At 54.0% G+C, this 12,705-nt stretch overlaps 1 protein-coding gene across 4 annotated transcripts in view; it reads right to left on the reverse strand.

Moving 5' to 3' along the window:
- Nucleotides 1–12,705, reverse strand: part of ripk3 (receptor-interacting serine-threonine kinase 3) — a 66,379-nt gene that overhangs the window by 12,991 nt on the left and 40,683 nt on the right. For 3 of the 4 annotated variants that reach the window (XM_063060174.1, XM_063060171.1, XM_063060173.1), the window contains 8 exons: nt 12,512–12,660; nt 9,420–9,469; nt 8,813–8,974; nt 6,601–6,683; nt 3,541–3,604; nt 3,344–3,426; nt 2,850–2,943; nt 1,631–1,728 (listed from right to left, as the gene is read on the reverse strand). In XM_063060174.1, coding sequence (XP_062916244.1) covers nt 1,631–1,728; nt 2,850–2,943; nt 3,344–3,426; nt 3,541–3,604; nt 6,601–6,683; nt 8,813–8,974; nt 9,420–9,469; nt 12,512–12,660 — 783 coding nt within the window. The remainder of the gene's footprint in view (nt 1–1,630; nt 1,729–2,849; nt 2,944–3,343; nt 3,427–3,540; nt 3,605–6,600; nt 6,684–8,812; nt 8,975–9,419; nt 9,470–12,511; nt 12,661–12,705) is intronic. The other variant, XM_063060172.1, reaches the window with a different exon arrangement.

The raw sequence follows: 12,705 nt of genomic DNA on the forward strand, positions 1-12,705 counted from the left end.
AATTGGTTTAATAGTGTCACATGTACCAAGACACAGTGGAATGCTTGCCTTGGAAAGTGTTCATACAGATCAGACCATTTCACTGTGCATCGAGGCAGAACCAGGGAAGACAAAACAATACAGAACAAAGAAGTAACAGCTACAGAGCAAGTGTAGAGCAGTTAAATAGTAACATGCAAGGTTATCACAAGAGATTGTGAGGTCAAAAGTCCAACATATCATAAAGGCATCCGTTAGTCTTGCGAGACCATGGATCTGTGCCTGGAAAGTCTTCAGTATCCAGGGTGCAGGCCTGGGCAAGGTAGTATGGAAGACCGGCAGTTGCCCATGCTGCAAGTCTCCCCTCTCCACGACACCGATGTTGTCCAAGGGAAGGGCAAGGGCTGATACAGCTAGGCACCAGTGTCATCGTCAGAGCACCGTGTGGTTAAGTGCCTTGCTCAAGGACACAACACGCTGCCTCGGCTGGGGCTCGAACTCACGACCTTCAGATCACTAGTCGAATACCTTAACCACTTGGCCACGTGACCACACATATCATACTAGGGAACCAAATATAAGTCTTAAAACAGTGAGGTAGAAGCTGTCTTTGAGCCTGGAGATACATGCCTTCAGGCTTTTGTACCTTTTGCCCGATGGAAGAGAGACCTAGGGGTACAGGTACATGGTTCCCCAAAAGTGGTGACACAAGTAGAGAGGATGATGAAGAAGGTGTTTGGCACACTAACTTGCATTGGTCAGAGCACTGAGCACAGCGGTTGGGACGGCGTGTTAAAGCTGTACAGGTGGTTGGTGAGACCGCACCTGACGTACTCTGTGCAGTTCTGGTCACCCAGCAATAGGAAAGATAGGATTGAAGGCTGGAGAGGGTGCAGGGAAGATTCACGAGAACACTACTGGGACTAGAGGGCCTGAATTATAAGGAGACACTGGGCAGGCTGGGACTGTTTTCCTTGGAGTGAAGGAGGAATCCACAGAAGTTTATAAAATAATGAGGAATAAGATGGATGGCCACAGTCTCCCCCCAGTGTAAGGGAGTCTAAAACTTTTTTGACTTTTTAAAAAGTTCTGTGAGAGAGAAGAAATTTAAAGGGGATTAGAGGGGTTAATTTTTCACACAGTGACTGGTGGGTATGTGGAATGAGTCGCCAGATGAGGTGGGCACAATTATAAAGTTAAAAGATAGGAACAATTTCATGGATAGGAACGGTTTAGAGGGATGGGGATTCATTGCGGACAAATGGGACTGGCTCAGGTAGACACTGTGCTTGGCACAGACGAGCAGTTTCCCTGTTGTACAAGTTGTATGCTGCAATCTATCCCAGTGTATAACATTCACTGACCCCGTTCTGTACATTCCCACTAACTCTTCCCAGATTCCACTCCTCCCACACACCGGGAGGACAATCTACGCCAGCCCTTTCACACACCAACCTGCTCATCACGTGAGAAGGAAGCAAAACGGGGCCCTACTGAAAAAACCATAGTGAAAACGTTCAAACTCCAGACAGACAGTAGCAGTGCTGGGGTTCGAACCCGGGACTCTGACACTACAATGCAGCGGCTCTGTTTGATGTATACCCTGAGAGAAGCCATTCCTTTGAGGGCAGACACAACACATTGTGGTTACCTGAGCACTGGCCTGCTGTCTGCCTCCACCGCACTCCTGCCTCATCCCAGGGTTGGCCATAGGTGGCGGTTTCCTCCCTTGATCCGTGGTTAGAGGAGCTGGGAATGTGGACAGATATTTCAGTCACCCGTCACTGATTCCCATTCATTCCCACTGCACACATTCCCTGCAAACCCTACACATTCGCATTCAAACCCACCATACACAATCCCAACAGACCTCACCCCTTACTATAGATTCCACCATAAACAATCCCAATAGACCCTCCTTTTCCCAATGCATACAATCCCAACAGATCCTATCCATTTGCATTCACTCCCATTATAAATAATCCTAATGGACCCACCCTTTCCATTCACTCCCGCCATACACACTCCCAATGGGACCCACCCCTTCTCATTCTGTCCCACCATACACAATCCCAATGTGACCCACCCCTTCCCATTCACTCCCACCATACACAATCCCAATGGGACTCCACCTCTTCCCATTCTCTCCCACCATACACAATCCCAATGTGACCCACCCCTTCCCATTCACTCCCACCGTACACAATCCCAATGGGACTCCACCTCTTCCCATTCTCTCCCACCATACACAATCCCAATGTGACCCACCCCTTCCCATTCACTCCCACCATACACAATCCCAATGGGACTCCACCTCTTCCCATTCTCTCCCACCATACACAATCCCAATGTGACCCACCCCTTCCCATTCACTCCCACCGTACACAATCCCAATGGGACTCCACCTCTTCCCATTCTCTCCCACCATACACAATCCCAATGTGACCCACCCCTTCCCATTCACTCCCACCGTACACAATCCCAATGGGACTCCACCTCTTCCCATTCTCTCCCACCATACACAATCCCAATGTGACCCACCCCTTCCCATTCACTCCCACCATACACAATCCCAATGTGACCCACCCCTTCCCATTCACTCCCACCGTACACACTCTCTCATTCTCTCACTATCTTACTATCTCACTCTTTCTCTCTCTCTCTCTCTCTCTCTCACTCTCACCCATCCCGAGACCAGAGAAGCCCGTGCAGATCCTCGGGACCCCACCAGTCCTCAACCCCAACCCCACAAACAGGCACAAGCACCACACACACGTGCGTTCACAGACACACACAGGTACAGACATGCACACACACACACACACACACACACACACACTGACATGTGGTGGTAACACCCCTGTCATTACCTGACATTCTTTCTTGTTGTTCTCTAGCTGGACATATGGTCGCTCCTCCCTGCACTGGTGGGTCAGGAAGCGGGGCCCTCCACTGCTCAGCTTCCTGATTTAACAGAGGTTTAATTTAGTCTGGGGAGTCTGAGTGAGGAGATTGTGGTGCCCCTGCATCCCATTCGTGGGTGTGGCAGTGGGTTGGGTGTCCTTGAGCAAATATAGGACCCCTTCCACCATAACTCCCCCCCCCATCCCAGGCTGAGGCTTCAGTTGCTATGGTTACCTCACCACCCTCCACTTGGGACAAAGGAATCAGCCCCTGTTGCTCATAAATGCTCTTTCCCTTTCTGCCAACGTGTTCCTCCCTCCCCTCCTACCCACTCTCACCCCCACACTCGCTCACTCCTGGCCTCCCCCACCCCCTCCAGCCACCTCCTCAACCGAACGCACCCCCCCCCAAGACTTCAAGGGTGACCTCACGAGCCTGACCCTGGAGGCCCCTCACTGACCCGTGCCTTGGTGCCGGTCTGCGGAGATGTCGGGGGTTGAGACCGAGGGTCCGCCCAGCGGGAGTCCTCACTGCGCAGTGATCCTGTCGGAGGGGAGGGAGAGTGAGAGAAAAGATTCATCACCGTTTGGGGGTGGGGGGGCAGCGGAACAGAGAATCCCCACCCCTTGTGCCAGTTCAGAAGAGGCGGCTACTCACCAATGGAGTCAGCAGTCCGGGAGGAGAGGATCCTGCTGGAGGCACTACTGGTGGGCTGGGAATTCTGAAACAGAACACAGTCCTTACCCAGGGTCAAGGAGAGAGAGAATGTGGGTGAAGGTGGGGTGAGGATGAGCCCCACTGTCCTGTGTCTGGGAGGGGAGTGTGCTTAGGTGGGTAGGGCATTTGTTGGAAAGAACCCATAACTGGAAGGGAGGGTGGGGTGTGGGGAATCTCTGGTGTCCGGCGTGTGGAAGAGTGGGAGGGAAGAGTTCCCATTCCTGTACCCCACACAGAGCGTGAGAGTGGGATTTGCCATTGTCCATTGTCCGGGAGAGAGGGTGGGTATAGTGTCTGGGTGGGGGAAGCCCATTCTCAGGGACAGAGGGTGGGAATGAGAAGTCCCTACTGTACAGTCTGCTGGTGAGAGAGTGGGAGGTGTGTGACATGAGTCCCCGTTGTCCTGTGTACGGGTGAGGGTGTGGGGGCCGGAGTTCTCATTGTTCAGTGAGCGGAAGAGAGGGTGGTGGGAGGTAGGCAAGCTCCCATTGCGAGAGGGTCGGGGGAGCCCCTCATGTACTGTGTGCGGGTGAGTGTGCGTGGTGGGTGACCCCATCGTCCAGCACGTGGGAGAGAGGGTAACGGTTGACCCCATACTCCTGTGCCCAAGACTATTGCATCCTGCTGAGTAACAACAGAGTCTGAAACAAGCACACAGAACAGAGACCGGAACTGCATGAGAGTGGGTCCTTCAGCCCACTGTGTCTATGTTGTCCAATCCCCACCTGCTTTCTCATACTCCCAACCCATTCATCCGTGGGAACCTGTTCACGTGTCTGTCTAAAGCGTGGCACGTAGTGGTTAGCACAACGCTTTACGGTACGGACCACCCAGGTTGAATGCCCGTCGCTGTCTGGGAGGCGTTTGTCCGTACTCCCCGTGACCGCGTGGGTTTCCTCCGGGTGCCCTGATTTCCTCCCACAGTCCAAAGACGTAACAGCTGGTCGGTTAATTGGTCACTGCAAACTGTCCCATGATTAGGCTGGGGTTAAATCGGGGGATTGCTGGGCAGCGGGGCTCGAAAATGCACATCGTATCTCCATAAATAAATAAATCAATTTGCCTTGAACTGTTCTATCGTATCTGCTTTCACAACTACCACTGGCAGCCCGTTTGAGGCACCCAGAACTCTCTGTGTGAAACGAAAAACTTGCCCTGCATAACCCCTTTAAACTTCGCTGCGCTCACTTTAATCCTACGTCCCCCATTCCTATTTTCATCCCCTCTAATCCAGACAGCATCCTGGTGAATCTTCTCTGCACCCTCTCCATGGGACAACCAGAACCACGCACAGTTCTCCAGGGGCATCCTGACTAAAGTTTTATATAGTTGCAAAAGAACTTGACTTTTATATCTAACACCCCAACCAATGAAGGCAAGCCTTCTTTGGTATGGTAAGGTATGAAAGTGAAGCATCCTGCATGGTTGCATTACGGTCTGGAACAGCATTACAAATGCACAGGAACAGAAGAAGCTGCAGAGGGTAGTGGACTCAGCCGAGTACATCACAGGCACATCCCTCCTCACGGTCGGTTGTATCTACAGCAGGCACCACCTCAAAAAGGAAGTATCGATCATCGCCAGCATCTTGCAGCTCTCACTGGGTGGGAGGTACAGGAGCCTGAAGTCCCACGCCACCAGGTTCAGCAACAGCTTCTACCCTCCAGCCATCTGGTTCTTCAACCAGCTCACACAAGCTGAATCACTCGCTCAGCACAGCAAAACTGTGACCGGTTTGCGCTTCGGCCGACTTCTTGCGTTCTAATTGTGTCCTTTCTTGGATAATTTGGTGTAATTTATGTCGCTCAATTACGATTTTGCTTCAGAACATTGTGCATCCGATGCTGTGTGCCTGCGATGCTGCTTCTGGTAAGTTTTTCATTGCACCAGTGCATACGTGCACTTGTGCAGATGACAATGAACTCAGATTTCTACCAGGAGAGCAGTGAATCACCTTCTGGTCTGGAAGCTCCAGTGCGCAGGATCAAAGGTGTTTCAGAGAGAGGTAAGATCAGCCAGTTCCGACATGGGCACGACCCTCCACACCATGAAGAACATCTTCAAAAGACAGTGCCTCGATCATCTGTCATCATCTGGGGCATGCCCTCTTCTCATTACTATCATCTGGAAGCAGGTACAGGAGTCAGAAGGACCACAATAAGTGTTCTTGCCTTCTTCCACCAGATTTCTGATTGATGCATGAACTCCACCTCATACAATTTTTGCTGATTTTATTTCTAATGTGACCCGGCTGGTGGTGTAGTGGCATCAGCGTCGGACTTTGGGACGAAAGTTCCCGAGTTCGAAACCAGCTGGCTCCCCTGCACGCTTTCCATCCGTGCTGGAAACTCACCCGGCAGAAGGCAATGGCAAACCACTGCTGTAACTTGCCTTGTACGCGGTTCCCCACTACGTCAGAGAGGCATGGAGGGAAATCTTCCGCGATCTGGCGAAACTCCCGATGCGTACCTTTCCTTTCCTGTTTCTAAGGTAGTAAGAATTTATGTTCTTGCCCTGTCTTGCTGCCACACAAACACAAATTTCACAACATGTGTCAAAGATAATAAACCTGATTCTGATTTTGAACTTTGACTTTACCACTGGCATTGCTCCTTTCAGGGGTCTGTGGCCTTGGACCCTGAGAGCACTCTGTAAATCAATGCTCCCCGAGGTCCTGCCATTTAACGTATACTTAACTGTCAGAGTGCAACAGCTCACACTTGCCGGGATAAAACGCCATCTGCCGTTTCTCCGCCAAAGTTTCCTGCTGCTCCATATTCCACTGAACGATGACTGGAGCACAGAGAAACATCACACCCATCCCGGGAATATGTTTCTATTAGGCACCAAGGCAACTGGAATTCCCGCTGTGAGAGAAAGCCCCATCCATGGCTCCCCCTTGGTGCCCCGACTGCCAATACTTATCCCATCCCCTCTGGCTGTTTGTAAGTCACCTCCTCCTGCACACACACAACCCCCACTCACGTATCCCAGACTCACGAGGTTGGAGAGAATGCGATGGACGGCATCCAGAATTGTCCCCCGGTGAAATTGGAAAACCTTCTCTGTGATCACCAGGATGTCTGTGGGAACAAGGTACGTGTCAGATCAATCTGAGGCAGGAGTGTGTGACGGGACGGTGTGGAGGGAGCCTCACCCTGTGTCTGACCCTGTCCCTGGGAGTGTGTGATGGGACGGTGTGGAGGGAGCCTCACCCTGTGTCTGACCCTGTCCCTGGGAGTGTGTGACGGGACGGTGTGGAGGGAGTCTCACCCTGTGTCTGACCCTGTCCCTGGGAGTGTGTGACGGGACGGTGTGGAGGGAGTCTCACCCTGTGTCTGACCCGGTCCCTGGGAGTGTGTGACGGACGGTGTGGAGGGAGCCTCACCCTGTGTCTGACCCGGTCCCTGGGAGTGTGTGACGGTACGGTGTGGAGGGAGCCTCACCCTGTGTCTCACCCTGTCCCTGGGAGTGTGTGACGGGACGGTGTGGAGGGAGCCCACCCTGTGTCTGACCGTGTCCCTGGGAGTGTGTGACGGGACAGTGTGGAGGGAGCCTCACCCTGTGTCTGACCCGGTTCCTGGGAGTGTGTGACGGAACGGTGTGGGGGGAGCCCACCCTGTGTCTGACCCTGTCTCTGGGAGTGTGTGATGGGACAGTGTGGAGGGAGCCTCACCCTGTGTCTGACCCTGTCCTTGGGAGTGTGTGATGGGACAGTGTGGAGGGAGCCTCACCCTGTGTCTGACCCTGTCCCTGGGAGTGTGTGACGGGACGGTGTGGAGGGAGCCTCATCCTGTGTCTGACCCTGTCCCTGGGAGTGTGTGACGGGATGGTGTGGAGGGAGCCTCACCCTGTCCCTGGGAGTGTGTGACGGGACGGTGTGGTGGGAGCCTCACCCTTTGTCTGACCATGTCTCTGGGAGTGTGTGACGGGACGGTGTGGTGGGAGCCTCACCCTTTGTCTGACCATGTCTCTGGGAGTGTGTGACGGGATGGTGTGGAGGGAGCCTGACCCTGTGTCTGACCCTGTCCCTGGGAGTGTGTGACGGGACGGTGCGGAGGGAGCCTCACTGTGTCTGACCCTGTCCCTGGGAGTGTGTGATGGGACAGTGTGGAGGGAGCCCACCCTGTGTCTGACCCGGTCCCTGGGAGTGTGTGACGGGACAGTGTGGAGGGAGCCTCACTGTGTCTGACCCTGTCCTTGGGAGTGTGTGACGGGACGGTGTAGAGGGACCCTCACCCTGTGTCTGACCCTGTCTCTGGGAGTGTGTGACGGGACGGTGTGGGGGGAGCCCACCCTGTGTCTGACCCTGTCCCTGGGAGTGTGTGACGGGACGGTGCGGGGGGAGCCCACCCTGTGTCTGACCCTGTCCCTGGGAGTGTGTGACGGGACGGTGTGGAGGGAGCCTCACCCTGTCCCTGGGTGTGTGTGACGGGACGGTGTGGAGGGAGTCTCACCCTGTGTCTGACCCTGTCTCTGGGAGTGTGTGACGGGACTGTGTGGAGGGAGCCTCACTGTGTCTGACCCTGTCTCTGGGAGTGTGTGACGGGACGGTGTGGTGGGAGCCTCACCCTTTGTCTGACCATGTCTCTGGGAGTGTGTGACGGGATGGTGTGGAGGGAGCCTGACCCTGTGTCTGACCCTATCCCTGGGAGTGTGTGATGGGACGGTGTGGAGGGACCCTCACCCTGTGTCTGACCCTGTCTCTGGGAGTGTGTGATGGGACGGTGTGGAGGGAGCCCACCCTGTGTCTGACCCGGTCCCTGGGAGTGTGTGACGGGACAGTGTGGAGGGCACCTCACTGTGTCTGACCCTGTCCCTGGGAGTGTGTGACGGGACGGTGTGGAGGGAGCCTCACCCTGTGTCTGACCCTGTCTCTGGGAGTGTGTGACGGGACAGTGTGGAGGGAGCCTCACCCTTTGTCTGACCCTGTCTCTGGGACTGTGTGACGGGACGGTGTGGAGGGAGCCTCACCCTGTGTCTGACCCTATCCCTGGGAGTGTGTGACGGGACAGTGTGGAGGGAGCCTCACTGTGTCTGACCCTGTCCTTGGGAGTGTGTGATGGGACGGTGTGGAGGGAGCCTCACCCTGTGTCTGACCCTGTCCCTGGGAGTGTGTGACGGGACGGTGTGGATGGAGCCTCACCCTGTGTCTGACCCTGTCCCTGGGAGTGTGTGCTGACGGTTCTACGAGCCTGTCCCCAGCCCTTGCCTTTGAATGGTGGCCGCTTTTCCAGTGTGTTGCTCCAGCACTCCGCCATGAGCTGCTTTAGGTCTCCCAGCCCCTCCAGCTCATCCTCTGCTGGCAGCTCCTGGAGGTCCGGCCTCTGCCCCCTTGGGATCAGCATCCTGATCAGGGTCTGGATGTGAAGCACTGGGGTTTGGGTGAGAAGGAGAAAGGGAGAGAAAGAAAGAGAGAGAACCACCTTGTTCGTCACCTCCCCTCGCCCTTCCTCCCCAATTTCCCTCCTGCTCCCCTTCACTGCCTCTCTCAGTCTCCCTCCCTAACCCCCTGCTTCACCCCTCTTCCTCTCCCTCTCATCCCTGCTCTCTCCCTTCCTCCCCGCTCTCTCCAACCTCCCTGCTTCCATCCCCCTCATCCCCTCTGCCCTACCTCTCTCTCTCTCTCCCCCCTACCTCATCCTCTCCCCTCCCTCTCCCCGTCCCTGCTCTTTCCACCACCCTAGCCCCCCACCGCCGAGGCACCACCAGATCCCTCTCCGCGACTCAAATGGGCCCAATAGACATTCCCCCGTTCCCCATCCTCCCACCCTCATGAGGACTTGTGTAGGGCAGTGGCCTCCGCCCTGTCTCCTTACTTCCATAGGGATGCTTTCCCGTCAGAATGCTCCAGATGATGATCCCGAAGCTGCAGAGTCGAGGAGGGTGGGGGTGGGGGAAGAAAGGAACAGAATTAAGGAGTCTGGGGGCTGAAGGGTTAAAGCTTGGCCACCTGACCTTCCCACCCCTGACTTCACCCCCTCTCTCACTCTGCCCCAACCAATACCAAGGGACAGAGTTGCACACTGAATAAAACTGCAAGAGGCCCTTTGGCCCAGCTGGCTCATGCTGACCAAAAGAGCTGGTCTCATTTGCTCATGTTTTGTTGCACATCCCTGTAAACCTTTCCAGTCCACGTACCTGTTGTTAATGTAGCTGCCTTACCCACTTCCTCTGGCAGCTCGGCCCCTATACGGACAACCTCCTGGGTGAAAAATGTATCCCTCAGGTCCATGGTAAATCTCTCCCCTCTCACCTTAAACCTGTTCCTTCTGGTTCTTGATTCCCCAACCTTGGGAAAAAGACTGTGTATTCACCATTATCTATACCCTGTGCTCTGTATGATTTTACACACCTCTATAGGTCACCACACAGTCTTATACACGGCTGTGAAAGAAGTCCTCTGTAACTGCATTCCTCAAGTCCTGGCAACATCCTTTAAATCTCCTCTGTGCTCTTTCCAGCTTCATAGCAGGCAGACTGTAACTGAGCTACGCACGCAAAGTGCTGGAGGAGTTCAGTAGGCCAGGCAGTATCTATGGAAAAGGGCCGAAACGCCGACTGTACTCTTTTCCATAGATGCTGCCTGGCCTGCTGAGTTCCTCCAGCGTTTGGGGTGCGTTGTTCGGATTTCCGGCATCTGCAGATTTTCTCTCGTTTGTGACTGTCACTGAATACCATTTTTGCAAATGATTAACACAGGAGATTCTGCACATGCTGAAAATCTGGAGCAACACATGCAAAACGCTGAAGGAACTCAGCAAGTCAGGCAGGCTCTATGGAGGGAAAAACAGTCGACATTTTGCACCGAGACTCTTCACCAAGACTGGAGAGAATGGGGACAGAATCCAGAATAAGAAAGTGGGAGGTGGAAGAGGAGTATAAGCTGGCGGGTAATAGATAAGACTAGGTGAGGAAGAAGGTGAATGGGTGAGTGGGGGGTGTGGTGCTGAAGTAAGAAGAATGGGGAATGGAAAAAGAGGGAAGGATGGGGGTGGGATTACTGGAAGTTGGAGAAATCAATGTTCATTCAATCACATTGGAGGCTATCCAGGTGGAATACGAGGTGCTGCTCCCCCAGCGTGAGTTGGCCTCATCGTGGCAGTAGAGGAGGCCATGGTCAGACTTGTCAGAATGGGAATGAGACGTTGAATTGAAATGGGTGGCCAGTGGCCACAGGGAGGTCCTGCCTTTTGTGGCAGATAGAGTGATGGTGCTCTACCAATCTGCACTGGGTCTCACCAAAGTTGGGAAAGCCACCCCAGGAGCACCAGATACAGTAGATAATCCCAACGGACTCGCAGGTGAGGTTTTGCTCCACTTCGAAGGACTGTTTGGGGCCCTGTAAGTGAGGAGGTGTAGTGGCAGGTTAGCACTTGTCGTGCTTACAGGAGAGAGAGATCAGTGAGGTGGGACGAGTTGATAAGGGGGGAGGGAGAGAGAGAGAGAGGGAGACTCCCGCAGTCCAATGAAAGAGGATCCCAAGCTGCTCAACCTCTCTCCATAATCTGCATGCCTTCCAGCTTAATGTCATCTTTCCTGGAGCAGGGCAACCAAAATTGTACACATTATCCCAAACGCAGCCTCACCAGCTTTTTGTCCAACTGTAACATGACCTGCCTGACTGATGAAAGCCAGCAAATGCCTTCTTCACCATCCTGACTGTTTGTGACCCCACTTTCAGGGAACCATATGCCCTGTATCCCTGGACTCTTTTGTTCTGCAACACTCCCCACCATTCACTGTGAAAGTCCTACCCTGGTTTGTCTTCCCAAACTGTAATACATTGCACTTATTTGAATTAAACTCCGTTACCCACTCCTCAGCCAACCCAGCTGATCATGGTCCCACTGTAATCCCTGATAAAAACCTTCACTGTCAACGACAGCACGCATTTCAGTATCACTTGTTCGGTTAGGTGCCTGGAGGGCGAGAGGTCAACCTCAAACCTCTCTCCTCACCCTGGCATCTTCTGAGGTGTTGATCTCCCTTCAGCACTGCACCCCACCCAACCCCACCCAAACCCTCCTACCTCCAACCGAGGGGTGAGTGAACAGCGTTTTCAACCTCAGACCCACATCAGCCAATCATAATGGGGGTCACCACATCCGCACCTAAGGCAGCCAATCAGCCAGCCCTTGTCCCCAATGGCATTCTTGTCAACCAGTAGGGTGTGGGGGGGGGTCATGACCCATGAACCCAGTGGCTGAAACCTCACTCTATCAGGCGAGGGGGAACGTGTGAAAGGGGTCCTAACATTGTTTGCCGAATTGAATCAGCGTGGGATGAGTAAGGGGTGCAACCTTTAACCTCAGTGGCACTTTGAGGTCAAGCAACCAGGTGGAAGTGTGAAGGGAGAGTGACCTCTGAAAATGACGCTGATGTCAGGCACTTAGATGAAGGGTTGAAAGGGTTAAGAACTTAAACGCCAATGACAGTTGGTTCAGTTGATTGGGCAGAGACAGAGAGCAAAACAATCATGACCACCCGCCCCCCCAACCCCAATGACGCATACGTCAAGACAGGGGAGGGGAGGGGTGGGGTGATGGTTGTCATGACCTTTAACCCCAATGACACTGAGTTTGGTTAATCAGACAAGACTGGAGGGTTTAAGATACTTGACCCCTCACCCAAAAGCTGCTGATGTTAGCCAATCACATCAGGAGGTGCAAAGGTGTCATGACTGCATCCTGCACTGACCCACCACCCTGCCAAACACATCCCATAGGTTGACGATAATGCCACTGGGGACAGACAGATGAGTGGATGAGGTAGTTACAGACAGAGCAATCCCTATGCCCCCAAGTTCCTGCTTTCCCAGCCCAGGGGAAATTGATTGTGTGCTCCTTCCAGCCAGTCAGAAGAGCTGCGGCCTGGTTGACAGGGGAGAAGGGGAGGGGGGGAGACTCACCTGTAGATATCCGTGGGGGGACCAGGTTTGTAGTGATCCTTGCCAGGGTCAAAGCATTCAGGAGGAAGGTACTCCAGCGTCCCAGCGACCAAGCACGAGCTGTCGGACGAGGACATCCGCTTCAGCTTCGAGAGCCCAAAGTCGGCGATCTGTAGGGTCAGAGACAGGGTGAGGCTCCCTCCGCGTTGTCTCAT

Source organism: Mobula hypostoma, chromosome 10, assembly GCF_963921235.1.
Source record: "Mobula hypostoma chromosome 10, sMobHyp1.1, whole genome shotgun sequence".
NCBI lineage: Eukaryota > Metazoa > Chordata > Chondrichthyes > Myliobatiformes > Myliobatidae > Mobula > Mobula hypostoma.